Raw genomic sequence first — 21,471 nt, forward strand, 5'->3', positions numbered from 1 at the left:
GTGACTTAATAACTGAAAATATTAAAAACTGAGCAAGTCACAAAAATCAGATCACTATTAACCCTTGGAAGGCTAAAAAATAATAATAATCTTTAGGGGTGCTCAGTTGGTTGAGCATCTGACTCTTGATTTCTGTACAGGTCATGGTATCATGGGGCAATATTGAGCCCCATCTTAGGCTCTGTGCTGACAGCACCCAGACGGCTTTGGATTCTTTCTGCCCCTCCCTGGCTCACAAAAGAAAGGAAGGAAGGAAGGAAGGAAGGAAGGAAGGAAGGAAGGAAGGAAGGAAGGAAGAAAGGAAGGAAGGAAAAAAGAAAGAAAGAAAAAGAAGAAAAAAGTTTTTAGATAATCTTTAACAGTGGGTGCTTTTTTATTTTGAGGAGAAAATCCAGAGATTAGCTTTTAGGTGTTTTTAAAAACCAGTAATGCAGTATGTTCTCTCTTTTTATACACACTTTTTTTGTGTGTGCACATTTAAACGCTACTCTTTTAGCAAATTTCAAGTAAAAAATATGGTGTTATCAATTATCATCACCATGTTATATATTATATCCTAAGATCTTATTTATTTACTGTAGGTTTTCTGAAGAGGTAAACTGCAGAGAACCTAGAAATCATGAAGGGTCACATTACACACAGTAGAACAAATAGCTCGAATTTCAACTTTGTTATTTTCTTGTTTTCAGGTTGTTTGGGCTATTCTACCACTAAAGGTTTTTCTTGGTCCTGTCTTCATAGTGTTCAATCTTCAGTCTGTCCCATCATTACTCTTCTTCCTCTTCTCTGAAGCAACACATATCCTTTCTTATTTCTTCTGATCTTTTTTTTTTTAATGGCTTCATTTTTTTTCTTTTATGAAGTGTTTTATTATACAAAAAAGTATACACAGTGTATAGATAAGTTACAAAATATAACAATGAGATGAATACCCATGAACCCAGCACCCAACCCAAAAAAGTATTACTACTGTTGAAGCTGCCTGTGTATAATAATCCAGAGTCCCATCCTCTTACCTGCCCTGGAGGTTACTACTCGCCTGAATTATGTTTATTAGTCATTCCCTTGCTTTTCTTTAAAAATCTCACCAACTTATTCTCTCATCAAAAGTGTTCTCTTCTCTTCACACTCACTTTTGATGGGTAATATTCTTTAAAGCTTACAGACATAATCTTATATTAGTCACAAAATAGCCCATCCTTCCGGTGACCCAAAGATTCATGAGTAAGCCATGTAAGCATCCTCTGTAAGAAGAGTTCTGAAAGACCTCAAGATAGTAAACCTAAATATACTCCATAAAAGAGTGCAGTAGCAATATAAACTGGTTAGCTTTAAAACCTTGAAGGTAGCTTAGTGAAAGGTTCCCAAAATTTAACAAATAGGTTTTTACCAGTCCACAGAAAAACCAGTACAGGAAAAACTGTAGTGAGCTCTTTCACAGAGCTACATGTACGCAGCCTTTTGTTTTTTTGTTTTAATTCTTATTTTTAGAGAGAGAGAGAGTGGCACAAGCAGGGGAGATGGTCAGAGGGGGAGAGAGAGAATCCCAAGCAAGGTCAATGCTGTTAGCACAGACAGAGCCCAACATGGGGCCCAATCCCATGACCATGGGGTCAAGACCCAAGCCAAAAGTAAGAGTCAGACACTCAGCCAACTGAGCCACCCAGGTGCCCCTACATGTATGCAGTTTAAAGAACTAGTCTTTATACTGGGATTATTCTACTTTCTTGGAATTAAATATCTTTTCCTTTATAAAATGATATAAGATGGCAAGTATATTTGGTTGCTGTTCATGTGTCTTTTTTAAAATTAAAACTGAACTTACTTGGCCAAAGAAAAATTTGAAAACCCTATGTCATATCCAATGTTTTTGGAAATTGTACTGACCCACAAACTCCCAAAGCTTAGAAAGCATAGGCTTAGAAGTCTTTAAATCTGAGGAACTGGAAAACTTTTGTCTTGAGCCTTTACTATCTCTCCCCATTAGTCTCCTACAGTAAAAATGGGAAGAAATTAACAACTTCCTCCTGTCTCTACTACTGGCATTCTTTCTTTGGTTCTCCAACATAAGAAATACTATAATTAATGAAGCTGACTAGGAAATACAGAATATAACCAATGCTTGGGGTGCCTGGGAGGCTCAGTCGGTTAAACGTCCAACATTGGCTCAGGTCATGATCTCATGGTTCATGGGTTCGATCCCCGCATTGGGCTCTGTGCTGACCGCTCGGAGCCTTGAGCCTGCTTGAGATTATGTGTCTCCCTCACTCGCTGCTCCTCTCCTGCTCGTGTGTTCTCTCTCTCTCTCAAAAATAAATAAACATTTTTTTTTTTAATTAAGAAAAAAAAAAGAATTTAACCAATGCTTAACTTTAAAAATCTCATCAGTGATTAGCTTTCCAATCTTGGGAAAACATTTTAACCATACTATATCATAGGTTCCTCAATCCATTTTTTCTTGTGCACAATAATACCCATAATCTATGCCTATGGCCCATCACTTCCTGAAATAGAAGTAGTAATGTTGAGGCCAGTCTAATTACCTGAACAGCACTTTGAATTCTATGGAGGGCACAGACCTAACTTTGAGACGTTATATATACTTACACAAGACTTTAGGCATGCTTAACAGGATGTTAAAGAAAAACATCAATAACATCAACAACATCTGTCTAAGCCCAGAATATACAACCAATACAATTATTTGAGAAATACATTTCAGCTCAGAATAACAAAGCTGTCTAATGATATAAGAGGAAAGGAAAAAGTCCTCAACCTCGTTAGTGATTATGAAAATTAAGACCACTATTTGATACTATTATATACCCACTAGATTGGCTAAAATTAAAATGAGTGACAACACCAAATCTTCCAAGTATGTGCAGCAATGGGAACTCTCACATACTGCTGGAGAGCCCATAAATTGGTATGACTACTTTGGATGACAATATGACACTATTTATTACAACTAAAGAAGATTCATATACCCTAGAATTCAGCATTCTATTGCAGATATATATCTTAGAGAAACTACTGTACATGTGTACAAAATACACAAATAGGAATGTTCATAGCAAAATTGCTCAGCATGATAGCCCCAAACTGGAAACAATCTACATATCCATATACAGTACAATGAGTAAGGACAACATGGATTATTGAACACCATAAAGGTCAGTGGACAAACTACAGCTATATACGTAACACTAGGTGAAAGAAGTTACTCAGTAAGAAAAAGATACAGCATGACTCCATCTATATAAAGTTCAAAAACAAAATTATTCAGTGTGATTTGGTGGTAAGTTAAAAGAGAAATAAAGATTATCACACAAGAGAGAAGAAAGGAGAAAGGTTATCACAAGGGGGGAGAGAAGGGACAAATGGGAGGCCTTTCAGAGCTGGCAACACCTTATTCTTGACCTAAGCAGTGGTTACGCAGGTATTTGCTTCACAGTTGTTTAAGGGGTTCATATGGTTTATACAATCATTTGTATAAAAATGACCTATCTCACAAAAAATTACAAAGGGCTGCATCTTGAGGTGATATTATGTGATATTTCACCAAAGCTAAAGGTTCAGTTATCAGAACTATTATAGCAGGAATTCAAGTACTGGTCAGGTATTTGGACCAGATGGCCACCAGGTTCCTGCTAATCTAGAGATTTTATGGATCTATTTTCATACCTTGTAACGATGATTTTTATGAACACTATTCTGGAAGCAGTCCATACAGAGTACACATGTTGGGTCAATTGCACAGTCCCTGAAAAAGATTGAGAATTAGATTCCAAAATTCAGAAGACGTCAATGATGCTTAAGATATGACTATAATATAACGTGAATGAGTTTCCCGTGTGGTACACGAACTGAATATGAAAATGTCTCAAAAACTGAATTCCAAATAACTTGAGCCATATTTGAATATGTAAGTTTGGATGTTTGGTTTTTGCCTCTTAAATCAACCTCATTATTTTGAGCTTTTAGCTGGTTTCAGACTGTTAAGTTGCAATTCAAGATTAGTTTTGTGAAAAATGATTAGCTTTTTTTCCCATTATCTGTCATCATCTTACCCTACTGCATTTAAAAACATATTCTGACAAACACTGATTGTTCACTGGTAACTGAGGCTTGAATAAAGACACAATTCATTAGAATGCAAGCAGCCTGGGTGCCTGGATGGCTCTGTCGGTTAAGCATCCAACTTCGGCTCAGGTCATAATCTTGGGGTCTTTGAATTCAAGCCCCGCGTCAGGCTCTGTGCTGACAGCTCAGAGCCTGAAGCCTGCTAAGGATTCTGTGTCTCCCTCTCCATGTGTCCCTCCCCCGTTAGCACTCTCTCTCTCTCAAAAATAAACATTAAAAATTTTTTTAAAAAAAGAAGAAAAAAAATGGAATAGAAGCAGCCTAAGGGCAGGAATGTTTATGACTGTGTTTATGAATGATACGTGCTAAGCACCCAGAATAGTGCCAGGCACATGGTAGGTATTCAATTAATATTTACTGAATGAATGAAAAAAAAATTCAATCTCTCTTAATCTCTTCCCTAATAACTCCTAAAATGCACATAAATCTTATTTAACACTTTTCAGGGAAACATTAGAAGCAACATAAATTGGTGAAAAGTGCAAAATTAATTTTTAAAATACTGATTTAGAAGAGTGGAAGAGATGGAATTGGAAAGTTTTAAAAATTATATATATGTATATATATTTTTTTTAACGTTTATTTTTGAGAAAGAGACAGAGCGTGAGCAGGGGAGGGGCAGAGAAAGAGGGAGACAGAATCTCTCAGCACAGAGCCTATGCAGGGCTTGAACTCATGAACCACGAGATCATGACCTGAGCTTCAGTCAGATGCTTAACCAACTGAGCCACCCAGGCACCCCTGTTTTAAAAATGATTTTAAAGGCTAATAGGAAATAAAGATAGCCTAATAATACTCTCGAAAGCATACATTAACTACTGTCCAATTTAGAGCAAATTTTCTCAAACTCAGCAGTACTGACATTCTGAACTGGATAATTATTTGCTGGGAATAGAGGAGACTATCCTGCACACTGCAGGATGCTTAAGTGTCAATCTTGGACTCTACCCACTAGATGCCATTACCATTTCCCCAGTTGTGACAATTAAAAATGTTTCCATGACACTTTTGGAGAAATGAGATTTACAAATGTCTACTGTGCTTTAGCTGAAACAGACTAGGCTTCAGCTAAAATTTATTTAAGAAGATAAACCTTACTACCTATGTAGCAAAATAGTACACAAAATATAAAAGCTGACTTTTTTCCTAAGAAAAGAATAGGGTAATGATACTATGTTCTAAACAACTATTAACTACACATAAACCAGTCAAACCTAGAATTACAGGAAGTAAAAGCCAATTCTCTGAATTTATGAAGTCTAAAAATTCACTCCTAACCTAAACTACCTCTAGTAAAGGGAAAAAACTCACTAAAACTAAAGTGCAACTAAGATCTAAAAGATGAAAGCTTCAGGCAGGAGCAGGGAGTAAAACCGTTCTCTGTGCTACCATGATTTTTTTTTTTTAAGTTTTTTTTTTTTTTTTTTTTTAACGTTTATTTATTTTTGAGACAGTGAGAGACAGAGCATGAACAGGGGAGGGTCAGAGAGAGGGAGACACAGAATCTGAAACAGGCTCCAGGCTCTGAGCTGTCAGCACAGAGCCCGACGCGGGGCTCGAACTCATGGACCATGAGATCATGACCTGAGCTGAAGTCGGACGCTTAACCGACTGCGCCACCCAGGCGCCCCTGTGCTACCATGATTTGTAAGGCAACTGCTCTCGCAAAGGGCCAAAACCCTAAGGCTGCTTTCAGTTTCCCTACCACTGGCCTTTTCTACTCAACTTAATTCCAACTGTTGCTATAGGTCCACAATCCCCTGATACCAAATCTCACTTGGTAGGAAAAAATGACGTGAAATGATGTGAAGACTATACCAATTTGTTGTGAATATTCATAGATTTCTTACAGAAATGCTATGTTTGATGATAGGATCCTGCCCTAACTCTGCTGGAGAAGAATTCAGAATTCAGAAATACACTGGCCCCAGGGTTTCATATTAAGAGTATGTGGACTACATTAAAAACAAGACAAAAATCTATCCGTTATATACTTTTAGAGAACAGGAAAGTGAGACAACTATTTAAGTCATACGTTCAGAAACAAGCTGTACAAGCAAAAACCGACCTATAAGTGCGTAATAAAAGGAAGTTAATTAAGTAGGATTAAGTATACTATAAATAGTAATAAATTTTTTTTTAATTTTTTTTTTTAATGTTTATTTATTTTTGAGACAGAGAGAGACAGAGCATGAGCAGGGAAGGGTCAGAGAGAGAGGGAGACACAGAATCTGAAGCAGGCTCCAGGCTCCGAGCTGTCAGCACAGAGCCCGGCGCGGGGCTCAAACTCACAGACCGTGAGATCATGACCTGAGCTGAAGTCAGACGCACAACTGACTGAGCTACCCAGGCGCCCCAGTAATAAATTTTTAAAAATACATCATAAGTACAAAATACCAAGACTGAATTTAACTAATCCTATAAATTTCTAATTCTTACCTACAAGAGTACGTTGTCTCTCCACTTTTGAAAACCTTCCCACAGAGTTGAAATGCTCCACTGTGCTTCAATTTCTCTAAGCAAATATCTGGATCTTCTCCAAATAAGTACCATTCCAGTGGAGTAAATATAGACATTTGTATACTCTCCTCCTGCTTTTCCAAGTCTGGGTCCATTTCAGCAGAATAAATTTCTGGTACCAACTGTGCCAAATGGTGCAAAAAAGTAGTATAAAAGTCAACTTGCTGATCCCACCACTGAAAGAAAACAAAAATTACACTTGGTTACAAGTTTCTTCTTAAAGATGCAGGGGTACAAATAATAGCACAATTCTGAAATTTCAGAGAGGCTGATTTACAATATATTCTTATTTTATCCCTTACCAATACAAAAGGAAAGTGGATTAAAAAAATAGCCTTGGAAATTAAGTGGCTGCTCACATACCACATATATCTAGGGGAAAAAAAAAAAAAAGAGCAGCTGCAGTGGATGAGAATTACCCTTCCCTTCTGGACTGGGCAACTCCTGATCTCTGAAGATAATTCTAATACTAGTCAGGGGCTGTACAGACAAAGCATTCCCCACATTCTTAGTTTAAATGTTGTAAGGAATTGTAACATTTACTGAGAGATCAAAATGAATGAGTAGAAAAGAGTTTTTAGAACGCCAAAAGCACTAAACATAAAAGGAAATGGATTAGACTCCTCAAAAGTAAAGTTAAACCCTTCTGCTCTTCAAAAGAAACTACTACAGATGGCTTATGTGCCATGTTCATTTGTACATGAAAACATGCTCAACATCATTAGGGAAAAGCAAATTAAAATGACAATGAGAAACCCCTACACAACTTATTTGGGCTTAGGTAAAAGAGAATATAAAAAACTGACAATACCAGGTATAAACAAGAATGCAGAAAAGGAAAATGCTAGTAGGAACTGAAACTGGTATAACCACTTTATGAAAGTTTGGCAGTTTTATAGTTAAACATGCACTTACCTTACAACACAGCAATCAAACTTCTAGCTATCTACCTAAGAATTGAAAACTTATGTTCATACAAAAACTTATACATGAATGTTACAAGAGTTTTAAGTTGCCAAAACCCAGAAATAACCCAATTGTCCTTCAACTGGTGAATTATAAACAAACTGTGGTATGGCCAAGCCATGGAATGAATACTGCTCAGGAATAAAAGGAATAAGTTATCAATAAATGCAAAATCAAAATGTATTCTTATAAAACCAGTAAAGTTCAAAAGGCTATGCATTGATTGCCTCTTAGCAGTTAGGGCCATGTTCATAGAGCATCTGTGTGAACTGAGCAGAGCTCTCATCTCTATGCCAAATTCCTGATTCCCATAATAAGTGGGCTTCACAGACATTATATGCAGGTTTCAATAACACCATCATCTCATTCTTATCTTCAATCAAACAAGACAGCTTTCCAAGCACCAAGAAATTCCGTTAAAAAAGACATTCGGTGATTACTTGCTGGCAATTTGGGCTTAAATATGAGGTATGATTACCCTAAACCATCCAACCAACCCAGCCCAATCAGTTTTTAATGCCACTCAGTAATAGCAAGCTTAAATGAACAGAGGCAAGGGAAACAAAAAGTTGAGTGCACAGCTCTCTACTATCAACCCAATACTGACAATTTAGTTGCAGTTAACATCCTTCTAGTTAAATGAATGTTGCTCATTTGAAATGGGCTGGTTTTCTGGCTTTATTAGTATCTCATGTTTGTCTTATAATTATGTAAAAACTGGCATTTATACATATTTTACACATTTTATACATATTTGTACACACTTAAGCTATATTCTAAAAACTAATTTAAAAATTTCTAAAGGCTATGTACTTCAAAATCCTATTTATTTATTTATTTATTTATTTATTTATTTATTTATTTATTTATTTATATTTTAGAGAGAGTACAAGTGGGAGAAAGGGGCAAAGGGAGAGAGAAAATCTTAAGCCACCTCCATGCTCAATGTGGAGCCCAACATAGGCCTCAATCCCACAACCCTGGGATCATGACCTGAGCTGAAATCAAGAGTCAGACGCTCAACTGACTGAGCCATCCAGGCGCCCTATATCACTCCATTTACATGACATTGTGGAAAAGGCAAAACTACTACCAAGATGGAGGACAGCACAGTGGTTTGCCAGGGGTTTATACTACAAAAGTAGAAATGACAGAATTTTTGAGTGCGATGGGATTGTTCTATACCTGTCTTATGGTGATGGTTACACAAATGTTGGCAAATGTCAAAACTCACAGAACTGTACAATAAAAAGTTATTTATGTAAAATTTAAAAGTGAATTTTAAATTTTTTTTTTCAACATTTATTTATTTTTGGGACAGAGAGAGACAGAGCATGAACGGGGGAGGGGCAGAGAGAGAGGGAGATACAGAATCGGAAACAGGCTCCAGGCTCTGAGCCATCAGCCCAGAGCCTGACGCGGGGCTCGAACTCATGGACCGCGAGATCGTGACCTGGCTGAAGTCGGACGCTCAACCGACTGCGCCACCCAGGCGCCCCAAAAGTGAATTTTAAAGTACATAGTTTATAAAACAAAAAGGAAAGCCACAGATTGAGAGAAAATATCTGCAATAATACACTGAACACTTTCTCCCAAAGATAAAGAATAGGCAAGGCCATTCTCTCCTTTGTTCTCTCCTATTCAATATTGTTCTGACGGTCTTAGCTAGTGCAGTAAGGCAAGAAAAAGAAACAAATGGAATGATGATTGAAAGGGAAGAAGCACACTGTCTCAGGGTCATGAGTTCAAGCACTGTGTTGGGCTCCACACTGGGAGAGGAGCCTACTAAAAACAAAACAAAAAACAAAAAAAAACCCACCAACTGTACTTCTATATACTACCAACAATTTGAAAATGAAATTTTGAAAAATAGCATTCATAGTAGCATTAAAAATCTTAAAATATTTGGGCATCAATTTAATAAAAGATGTAAGACCTCTACACTACAAACTACAAAACATTGTTGAGATAAATTTCTAAAGCACCCAAATAAATGAAGAACTATATTATGTTCATTGATGGTAAAATTCAATATTAAGATATCTACACTTGCCAAACTGATCTACAGATTCCACGCAATCCCAGCAAACATTTTTGTAGAAATTGACAAGCTGATTCTAAAATGAATATAGAAATATAAAAAATTTAGAAGAGACTCATGCTACCTGATTTCAGGATTCACGTAAATCTATGCTAATTGAGACAGTGTAGCAGAGGCATGAAAAAAGACATTTATCAATGGAAGAGAGAGTCCAAAAATGAATCCACACACAGTCAATTTTTTCATGAAAAGGAACCAACACCATTCAAAGAAGAAAAGATGGTCTTTTCAAAGAAATTACAGAGGCAATCAGATATCCTTATAAAAAAGTAAACTTCAATCTAAACTCTATGCCAAACACAAAAATTAATTTGAAATGCATCATACACTTAAATATAAAAGCTAAAACCATAAAACTTCTTAATGAAAACTCTTGCCATCTTGGAGCAGGTCAAGATTTCTGGAACGGGGCACAAAAAGCATTAAGCATTCAAAAAATGGATTTGATAAAAATTAAAGCCTTCTGCTCTTCAAAATGAACATGAGTAACTAATATCCAATTCTGCTACTCACTATGCATTTTTCAAATCTTTCACACAACCAAATAATTAAGATTAATTTTGGAATGGATATATGTTAAAATGAACATGCTTCTGCTTCTTGAGTCTATTTAGCTATACCTTCTGTGAAATTACACAGAAATAGGAAGCAACAAAGAAGTTTATTTATCACACACTAATCCAACTTGCTGGTAGGGCACAGGACATCCACCCATAAACTATCTATATAGCTAAGGCCCTGGCCCTCTTGGCACAGGAACACCCTTGTCCCAAGCTGTGAGACTGACTGTTCAGTCCACTAGGAAATGTAATCTAGGCAAAAAACTCATCAAGAGAATAAAGGAACTCTAGAAAAAGTAACAGGTGTGGAAAATTACAACTTTCAGTCTGTAAGAACAAAGGCTAGATAATGTTTATAAAATCATGAGGAGTTTTGACAAGGTGAACATATAATTGTTCACTATACCTTAAATTAACAGGTGCCCCCTTAAAAGTGTTAAAAACAATTTTCAGGGCAAAGTACAGAAATCAGAATTTTATTTAGCTATGATAAACTCATAAAATTGTCAAAAGAGTTTTATAAAGCTGAAATATACTTAGAATTAGAATTTACATAAAGTTCTGTACAGGTAACAAAAAACTTACAGATATTTGACTATATATAAAGCTTTCTGAGTGTGCTTTCCTGAAGCTCAACATGCCATCCATAAGTAAATTCAACTCATTAAAACTTTATGTAAATTGGATTATTTGGTGTTGTTTTAGAAGTTCTTTATGTATTTTGGATACTAGCTCTTTATTAGATATATCATTTGCCAAATATCTTCTCCCATTCTGTGGGTCGCCTTTTAGTTTTGTTGACTGTTTCCTTCGTTGTGCAGAAGCTTTTTATTTTGATGTAGTCCCAATACTTTATTTTTTTGTGTCCCTTGCCTCAGGAGACCTATGTAGAAAAAAGTTACTGTTTGTGCTCTCTTCTAGGATTTTTATGGTTTAGGTCTTTATCCATTTCAAATTTATTTTTGTGTATGCCTTCATTCTTTTGCATGCTGCTATCCATGCAAAAGTGTCTTTTTCCCATTGGATATTCTTCCCTGCTTTGTCAAAGATTACTTGGCCATATAATTGGGGGGTTATTTCTGGGTTTTCTATTCTGTTCCATTGATACATGTATCTATTTTTGTGCCAGTACCATACCGTTTTGATTACTACAGCTTTGGAATACAACTTGAAGTCTGGAATTGAAATGCCTCCAGCTTTTTCTTTTTCAAGGCTGCTTTGGCTATTCAGGATCTTTTGTCATTCCATACAAATTTTAGGATTGTTAGTTCTAGTTCTGTGAAAAATGCTGTTGGTATTTTGATAGAGACTGCATTAAACGTGTAGACTGATTTTGGTAATACAGATATTTTAACAATATTTGTTCTTCCAATCCATGAGTTTGGAATGTCTTTCCATTTTCTTGTGTCATCTTCAATTTCTTTCATCAATGTTTTATAGTTTTCAGAGTACAGGTCTTTCACTTCTTTGGTTAGGGTTATTCCTATGTATCATGTTATTTTTGGTGCAGTTCTAAGTGGGACTGTTTTCTGAATTTCTCTTTCTGCTGCTTCATTATTGATGCATAGAAATGCAACAGATTTCTGTACATTGATCTTGGATCCTGCGACTTCACTCAATTTGCTTATCAGTTATAGCACTTTTTTGGTGGAATCTTTCAGGTTTTCTATATAGAGTACCGTGTCATCTGCAAAGAGTAAAAATTTTACCTCTTCCTTACCAATTTGGATACCTTTTATTTCTTTTTGTTGTCTGATTGGTGTGGCTACCACTTCCAATACCATGTTGAATAAAAGTGGTGACAGTGGACATCCTTGTCTTGTTCCTGACCTTAAGGGAAAAGCTCTCAGTTTTTCCCCACTTAAGGTAATGATAGCTGAGGGTTTTTCCTTACATGGCCTTTATTATGTTGAGATATGCTCCCTCTAAACCTACTCTGAGGAGGGTTTTTATGAATGTATGTTGTATGCTGTCAAATGGCTTTTTCTGTGCCAATTGAAATGATCGTATAGTTCTTATCCTTTCTCTTATTGATGTGCTGTATCACACTGATAAGATTTGTGAATATTTGACCACTTTTGCAAATCAGGAATAAATCCCACTTAATTGTCGTGAATGATTTTTTTAATGTAACATATTTCTCCAAAGAAGACATACAAATGGCCATCAGAAATATCAAAAGATGCTCAACATTGGGGCATGTGGGTGGCTCAGTCAGTTGAGTGTCCAACTTTGGCTTAGGTCATGATCTCACAGTTCGTGGGTTCAAGGCCTGCAATGGGCTCTGTGCTGACAGCTCAGAGCCTGGAACCTGCTTTAGATTCTGTGTCTCCCTCTCTCTCTGTTCTTCCCCCACTCATGCTCTGTCTCTCTCTGTTTCTCAAAAATAAACACTAAAAAAAAAAAAAAAAAAGATGCTCAACATCATTCATCATTGGGGAAGTGCAAATCAAAACTACAATGAGTTATCGTCGCACACCTGTCAGAATGACTAAAATCAACAACATAGAAACAACAGGTGCTGGCAAAGATGTGGAGAAAAAGGAACCCTTTCGCACTGTTGGTAGGAATGCAAATGGTGCAGCCACTGTGGAAAACAGTATGGAGGTTCTTAAAAAAGCTAAAAATAGATCTACCTTATGATCCAGCAATCATACTACAGGGTATTTATACAAAGAACACAAGAATGTGAAGTTAAAGGGATACATATACCCATGTTTACAGCAGCATTATTTACAGTAGCCAATATATGGAAGCAGCCCAAGTGTCCATCGATTGATGAATGGGTAAAGAAAATGTGATGTATATATATACAAGAGTATTATTCAGCCATAAAAAAGAATGAAATCTCACCACCTGCAATGACATGGATGGAGCTAGCCAGTATAATGCTAAGCGAACTAAGTCAAAGACAAATACCATATAGTTTCCCTCATATGTGGATTTAAGAAACAAACAAGCAAAAGAAAAAAGATGAGAGAGACAAAGAGACAAACCAAGAAACAAACTCTTAACTATAAAGAACGAACTGATGGTTACCAGAGGGGAGAGTAGTGAGGGGATGGGTAAAATAGGTGATGGGGATTAAGGAGTGCACTTGTTGGGTGCCTGGGTGGCTCAGTAGGTTCAGTGGCCAACTTCGGCTCAGGTTATGATCTCACGTTTCATGAGTTCAAGCCCCACATAGCGCTGTGTGCTGACAACTCAAAGCCTGGAGCCTGCTTCAGATCCTGTATCTCCCTCTTTCTCTGCTCCTCCCCTACTCACACTCTGTCTCTCTGTGTCTCTCTCAAAAACAAGTAAACATTAAAAAAAAAAAAAAAAGGAGTGCACTTGTCACGATGACAGAGAGTGATGTACGGAAGTGTTGAATCACGATATTACACACCTGAAACTAACATAATGCTATATGTTAACGGTAATTAAAATAAAAACTTTAAAAAATTTATGTAAAATACATTGTTAAAATTAGGTATTATCATAGGAATTGAAGTAGCCCATCCTCTCTAAAGGGTAATTTTGAGATAATTATTAATTTTTTTTATTTAAAAAAATGTTTAGGGGCGCCTGGGTGGCTCAGTCGGTTAAGCATCTGACTCTGGCTCAAGTCATGATATCACGGTTTGTGAGTTCGAGCCCTGTGTCGGGCTCTGTGCTGACAGCTCGGAGCCTGGAGCCTGCTTTGGATCCTGTGTCTCCATCTCTCTCTGCCCCTCCCCCACTTGTGCTCTGTCTATCAAAAATAAATTAAATGTAATAAAAAAGGAAAAAATGTTTAATGTTTTTATTTTATTTAGAGAATGAGAGAGAGAGAGAGAGAGAGGGTGAGAGCACGTGATCAGGGGAGGGGCAGAGAGAGAGGTAGAGAGAGAATCCCAAGCAGGGCCCGCATATCAGAATAGAGCCCAACAGGGGGCTCAAACTCACAAACCATGAGATCATGACCTGAGCCAAAATCAAGAGTCAGATGCTTAACAAATAAGCCACCCAGGCACCCCTAAAAATTTTAAATTTAAAAATCCTTTGCCCTAGAATTCCCACTTCTAGAAATTTATTCCTTGGGTAAACTCAAATGTGCAAAAAGAACAAAAATATAAGAAATACAAGTATTTTATTTGCAGCATTATTTATAATAGTAAAAGGCAAGAAACAATCTAAATGTCTCCCAATACAAGTTGAATAGATCATGATATATAAATTCAATGCAGCCAGTATAAAAAGCAGGAGGGCACAGATCTGTATTTCCTGATATGGAACATTCTTCAAGTTACACTGTTAAATAAAAAACAACAGATATGTAACTGTGAGTATATGCTACCACTTATAAAGGGAGATGGGGAAAAAAACAGAGGAGACATAGTTATGTATGTTTACATTTACACAGAAAATCTCTAAAAGGATTCAAAATAAATTAGAGTAGGAAGAGCTCTGAAAAGGATTTATTTTTCCCTAGACAGCCTATTTTACTATTTTATTTTTTTACTATTTTATTTTTTCGATCTACACATTTTATGTGTGGAAAGTTATTCACAAAAACAGTAAACTAAAAACTTTAATGTCCATCAATAGGGAAATAGATTAAGAAATTGTGCAATCTATCATTTAGCCATATTGCCCAACTGTGCAAATATATATACACCAGGGTGTTCCTATAATGTCACTTGTACCTGAAAAAATGAGGTCCACCTAAATGTCTATTTTGTACATCTAAACATATACTTTCCTAAACACAGATAAAGATCTGGAAGGAGAAACACCAAACTGTTAACAGTGGTTACATGGAGAGAAGGAACTGGGGAGAAAATCCAGGGATTTTCACATTTTACTTGAAACAATGTTATACTGTTTGACCTTTTTTACACAAGTGTCAATACTTTTGCAATTAAGAGAAAAAAAACTAAAAAATCTGTAAGATATAATACACCCATTCAAGGTGATGCCAAATAGTCTCAAAATATCTTCCTGAAGACAATAACTACAAAGAAAAAATATATTAACTTTAAAGTAGAGAAACCTTGCAGATGCCAATTTGACCAAGTGATTAAGATAAATACCACTAGTTGGGGCGCCTGGGTGGCTCAGTTGGTTGAGCGTCCGACTTCGGCTCAGGTCACGATCTCGCGGTATGTGAGTTCGAGCCCCACGTCGGGCTCTGTGCTGACTGCTCAGAGCCTGGAGCCTGTTTCAGATTCTGTGTCTCCCTCTCTCTCTGACCCTCCCCCGTTCATGCTCTGTCTCTCTCTGTCTCAAAAATAAATAAGCGTTAAGAAAAAAAAAAATTAAAAAAAAAAGATAAATATCACTAGTAACAAGAATATTGATACCAAGAATCCCTTAATGTGATACACTGAGAAGCTTGTGGTACCACTTTTGTATTATTTTGCCAAAAATGCATAGCCTCAGGGCACCTGGGTGGCTCAGCTGGTTAAGCATCCAACTTCGGCTCAGATCATGATCTCACAGTTCATGAGTTTGAGCCCCACGTCATGCTCTGTGCTGACAGCTCAGGGCCTAGAGCCTGCTTCAGATTCTGTCTCCCTCTCTCTCTGCCCCTACCCAGCTCACACTCTGTCTCTCTCTCTCAAAAATAAATAAACATTAAAAAAAATTTTTTTTTTTAATTGCACAGCCTCATTCTAATCATGAGAAAACATCAAATCCAAATTGAGGAACATTCTACAAACTAACTTCAATATTCTTAAAAAATGTCAAGGTCATGAAAAACAAGGCAAGATGTGGTGCCTGGGTTGGGTAAGCAGCTGAGTCTTGATCAGGCTCTGTGCTCACAATAAGAAGCCTGCTTTGGTTCCTGTCTCCCTCTCTCTGCCCCTCCCCTACATGTGCGCAACGACCACACGCACGCGCTCTCTCCTTCTCTTGCTCTCTCTCTAAAACAAACAAATGTTTAGAAAAAAATTTTTTTAAAGAAATATAAGGCAAGACCAAGACGCTGCTACAAACCTGAAAAGACTTTGGAGAAATTGAGACATAGTTACAGGCTGGAAGAGATCAAGGAGAAATAATAAGTAAATGTAATGTGGGATCCTGGATAGGACCCTGGAACAGAAAAACAATGTTAGTGGGAAAAATAGTGTAATTCAAATAAAGTCTATAGTTTAGTTAGTGTCATTAGTTTCCTGTCCCTGATACATACTGTGGTTATGTAAGATGCCTAACATTAGGGAATGCATGAGTCAAGGATATAAAAGAACTGTGCTGTTTTTGCAAGTTTTCTGTAAGTCTAAAATGAGTTCAAAAGAAAAAGAACCAATACTGAAGATGTTTATTTATTAATACAGAAAGGCATTAATAATGTATAGTTTAGTAGAGCAAATTACAAAGCGGTATATATAAAACCTTATTTTGGTTAAATGTATCTATTTATATGAGGGAAGAAATCAGGAGGAATATACACCAAAATGTTAAGAGCAGTGGGTAGTGAGATTTTAACGTATTTTCATGGAATCTGTATGTTTGCTTACAGTATATGAACAATATTCTTAGTGATATTTTCCATATTTGGGGGGATTTTTTTCAATTATAAAATTAAAAATATTTTACTAAAACCTTAAAAAAATAGGGGCGCCTGGGTGGCGCAGTCGGTTAAGCGTCCGACTTCAGCCAGGTCACGATCTCGCGGTCCGTGAGTTCGAGCCCCGCATCAGGCTCTGGGCTGATGGCTCAGAGCCTGGAGCCTGTTTCCGATTCTGTGTCTCCCTGTCTCTCTGCCCCTCCCCCGTTCATGCTCTGTCTCTCTCTGTCCCCAAAAAAAAAAAAATGAATAAACGTTAAAAAAAAAAAAAAAAATTTAAAACCTTAAAAAAATAAAAAAACTACACCTTCCATTCCAGTATTCTAACTCCAACTTTTCTAGGGTACTCAACAGACCAACAGCTTGTTTTCTCCAGAAATGTAGCAACAATTGTAACTGTGAAATAGAGAATATCTAATGTTCTACGGTATACCTAAGGTTATTTTCTCCAAACAGTACTCATGAAAAACAAAACAAAACAAAAAATCCTGAATATTTACTGCTATATATCAAACAAAAAACTTTTCTGTGTTACTTATATAATGGAAGTCATAGAATTAGTTCTTTTCAAGTTTTTGAAGAATTCTTAGAAAAACATGAGAAACTTTAGAGTCACCAAAACCAAAGGGATCTTCTGGTTCAGGTCTCTCATTTTATATATGAAAAAACTGAATCACAGGGAGAATTAACTGGCTTTTCCAAGATCATACAGCCAATTAGTATCAGAGCCAGGAGCAGATCTTAGGCATCCTAACTCCTTCAGTGCTCATTCTACTCAACCAAATGTAAGTACACAGTTCTTTTAAATTTACCCTCCAGACTAACAATTTCACTTTAGTAGTAAAACAAAACAAGTAACATAGTTTCACCTTTTTATTTTTTTTTCTTCCAAATGAAGTCTCTTCCCTAAAAACTGCCTATTGCATGTCTTAGGCATTGGATGTTTTAGTACGAAGAACTAATATTTTATGATGTTATCTTTATATTGTTGGCTGACTTGGGCAGAATGTCTGGGTGTTGATGCCTTAAATGTCCTCTCCAGTGATCTCACCACTAGCTGTCCACCGTTCCACCCCCATGGAGTGTTATTCCTTAAGGTCCATCTAGCTTAAGGCCCTCCTCTGTGAACGTTTCACTGATCAGCCTAAGAAAATTATTCTCCCCTGTAACTCCAATACAGCACTTACTGAAGGAGGTACTCATTCAGAACCTATATCTCTGGCAAATAATACTAGTTATCATTGTATGTGTACACTTAGCCTCTTCACCAAAACTATAAATTCCCTGATGGGAGAATCATTGCCTTACAAATCCCTGTATCCCCACAGGCCTACACAAGTACTTAATAAAAGTTCTCAGTCATTGCTGAATGTTATGGACTTCTTGCTAGAGAGAACAAAGCAAATGATGATATTAAGCCTTCTAAAACTATAGAATTCTTATATGAGCTAAAGTATAATTTTACTTTTTCATGAAGATTTTTTCCTAGATGATTGCCACATCTATGGAAAATATTTTTTGACTAAGATTGTCTTTTTTTCCAGATTAGAAAAACTACACAGGATGTATTTTACTAGGTGACATGTTCAGGGATTACTGGTGGCTGGAGTAGGCCTGATTTTCCTATTTATTTGTTTGGTTGTTTTTAGTGTTTTTACCCATTTGACATAAGAATAAAATTAAGAATTTTTAATTTCAAGGTCCAGAAGGAAAAAAATTTTTTTCAACATCTGCAGTTAAGAGAAGGCTTTCCTAACTTGACTCTTTGCTAAAAACAAGTTCTCACAATATTTAAATTCCCAAACATTCCAAACATTTTCCTCATCCCCACGGAGATTAAAGATACGTTCTCAATTCTGACCCAGGGACTTGGATGCCTGCTTGGAAACATCATTCTGAAAAAGAAACTAACTTTTAATAGGTTACTTTTGTCCAAACCACAGCTTACCCTTCCTTAGACAACTGTTTGGTATCTACCAGGCTTTAAAGGCCCTGTAACTTTTTTTCTAATTCTTCTGTTTTAAAGGAGTAACAAAATCTGGAGGCTCTAGAATTGTTCATGGTAAGTACTGGATTAGTGTAATTGGAATATCTCCAGGCACCAAGAAATCTTTTGGTTACACTAAGTTTTCTTGTAATACTATTTGACAGATTCATAAAGCTTAAGAACAAATAAACAATAACAAAAACCCTAGTTCAACTGCTTACCCCATGAGGAAATTCTACAACACATCTGATAATCAGTTCCCTAAACCTGTCCGAACACTTCCTCTCGGCCAATGTCCATTCTTACAGTTCATAATCAACCCAAAATCTACCTTCCTATAACTTTTACCCTATGCAGTCTGAAATAATCCAATACAATTTTGGGCTCTTTCAACCAACAGCCTTTCAAATAAATGAAGAAAATAACTATTAAGTCTCTCATCAGTCTCTTCATTCTGAGGCTACACTAGAACATAGAAATTAAAGAAATCTGTCCATCCCTAGAAATGGCATTTGGCCATCCCTAATGACATGGTATTCAGACCACTCTCCGTGTTGATTACTTTTATGGAATGTGACCAACGTGCCTCCATACAGAGAAGTGGAACTGTTTCTTACCTTCCTTATCCACGGCGCTAAATTGCTCTAAAAGATCACATTCTTTTTTTGGTAGCCATATCTCATTATGACTTACTAGGTTTGCAGACAACCAAAACCTTTAGACTGATCGCATATAAGAGACCTGGTCCTATACACAAATACCGAGTCCTAGGTATAAGGTTGTATTTTCACCACAATTAACTTCCATTTTGTCAGTTTTGATGCAATATTCAGCCTAAGGAGATTTCTTTCTGTGTGTGTTCTATGATGTATTTCTTATCCCTGCCAGCTTTGTGTTGTGTGTAAATACGATAAGTAAGTATACTATGTCTTCATGGCCATTGATAAAATAAGCCAGGGTCAAATACAAAGTCATGTGACAAAAAGGCCCCTCTTTTTTCTTTTCTGTTAAGATAATATACAAGCACCCTGTCAGAATTTAGTTTTTGAAGGCATCCAGTCCCTCCTAAGCCATTCTCTCCCTTTTTCTTCTCTGATCACAGGTTCATGCTCCAATTTTCTAAGCTCCCCTTGAAGTCTTTGGATGAATGAAATCTGCTTTCCTAAACTGTGGCATACACATTCTCTTTCTACTCTATTGAATATATATCTGCAAATAAACTAAAATTCTTTCTTAGATGACAAGGTAGAGTATGTGTGTACATAAAAGTAAATGGGGTACCTGAGTGGCTCAGTTGGTTAAACACTGACTCTTGATTTTGGCTGAGGTCATGATTTCACGAGCCCTGCATCAGGCTCCATGCACAGAAGCCTGACTGGGATTCTCTCTCCTCCTCTCTCTGCCACTTCCCGCTCATGCTTTCCCTCTCTCTCAAAATAAATAAACTTAAATAGTGAAATTCTCAAGGCAGAAACTTAAAAAAAGGAAGAAAATATGTTAAAAATAAATAAATGGATAAATTCATAGATTTTTCCTTGTGTTCTCAAGTCATTCTGGCTTACTCATAAATACCAAAAGTTCAAAGGCATTTTAAAAGGTAGTCCATAAAGACACAGCAAGTGGTTAAGCCCCGCTCCTCCAAACAAGTCAAATAGACTTTGTTCTGAAGAATGGCATTAAATAAACTATTAGAAGGAGAATTATTACATTCAAGTGATTAACAGCAGACCCCATTCTCAACAGGGCCTATATCATTCCCAGACAGCAAGGAGGCACTTAAGGAAGCACAATAACTCTTCCAGAGTCATTCAGTAACATTTATTTAGTACAGCATATTTCCATAAGCACTTAACTTATTATAGGGTACAACTTAACATTTAAAAAAAACTGCTGCACCAGAGGCAACTGGGTGGCTCAGTTCATTAAGCGTCTGACTCTTGATTTCGGCTAAGGTCATGATCTCACAGTTTGTGAGATGGAGCCCCACTTTGAGCTCTGCACTGACAGCATGAAGCCAGCCTGGGATTCTCTCTTCCTCTCTCTCAACCCCTCACGCCCCTCAAAAATATATACATACACTTAAAAAAAAAGTATACAAATGCTTTAAAAAAAAAAGAACTCATCAAATAACAATTGTTTCTTCAACAGGAGGCATGTTAATTCAGAATACCTTAAAAGAACACATAGGAGTTCATAGTAAATTACCCAGGACTAAAGAGGTCTTAATATTTTGTCTTAAGTCATCTGAGGCAATGAGTTAAAAGCCTAAAGAAAACTTTCATAGAGCACAGTGTATAATTAACACTTGTAGAAAATGGGTAAAATGATGGCAAGGGAAATCTGAAATAATCCCACATGAAGAGAGGATGGGCAGGACACTGCATTGCTTCATCATGCATTACTGATTATACACGTATCTACCCAGTCCTTCTCTGCAGTATTGAGGACAAAACCCTCTTTATTTTGCAGGATGATGTCTGTTATTAAACATAAGCAGTCAATCATCAGCACCAGCTTATCCACACTAAATCACTAGTCTTCTCTAGACTATTACAGGTAGTAGGCCTGTATCTATCACTCTGACCTGCAGTTTTAGGCCTCAGCTTCATGCCTGAGTTCACAGAGTCTGATACCGAAAATCCATTTTCTTTAGCTGTCTGCA

General features: G+C 36.7%; 1 protein-coding gene and 1 long non-coding RNA gene across 3 annotated transcripts in view; one reads left to right on the plus strand and one right to left on the minus strand.

Moving 5' to 3' along the window:
• UBR1 (ubiquitin protein ligase E3 component n-recognin 1) overlaps positions 1–21,471 on the minus strand; it is a 136,107-nt gene that overhangs the window by 108,838 nt on the left and 5,798 nt on the right. For both annotated transcript variants that reach the window (XR_015252608.1, XM_025918549.2), the window contains exons 2-3: positions 6,583–6,839; positions 3,685–3,763 (exon numbers count right to left, since the gene is read on the minus strand). Coding sequence is in view for 1 of the 2 variants with exons in the window: in XM_025918549.2 (XP_025774334.1) it covers positions 3,685–3,763; positions 6,583–6,839 (336 nt within the window). In the remaining variant the exon portion in view is untranslated. The remainder of the gene's footprint in view (positions 1–3,684; positions 3,764–6,582; positions 6,840–21,471) is intronic.
• The window catches only part of LOC147580190 (uncharacterized), a 94,537-nt gene that overhangs the window by 66,686 nt on the left and 6,380 nt on the right, over positions 1–21,471 (plus strand). The gene's annotated exons all lie outside the window — the stretch shown is intronic.

This window comes from Puma concolor, chromosome B3, assembly GCF_028749965.1.
Source record: "Puma concolor isolate L17-30 chromosome B3, mPumCon1.1.hap2, whole genome shotgun sequence".
In the NCBI taxonomy this organism is placed as follows: Eukaryota; Metazoa; Chordata; class Mammalia; order Carnivora; family Felidae; genus Puma; species Puma concolor.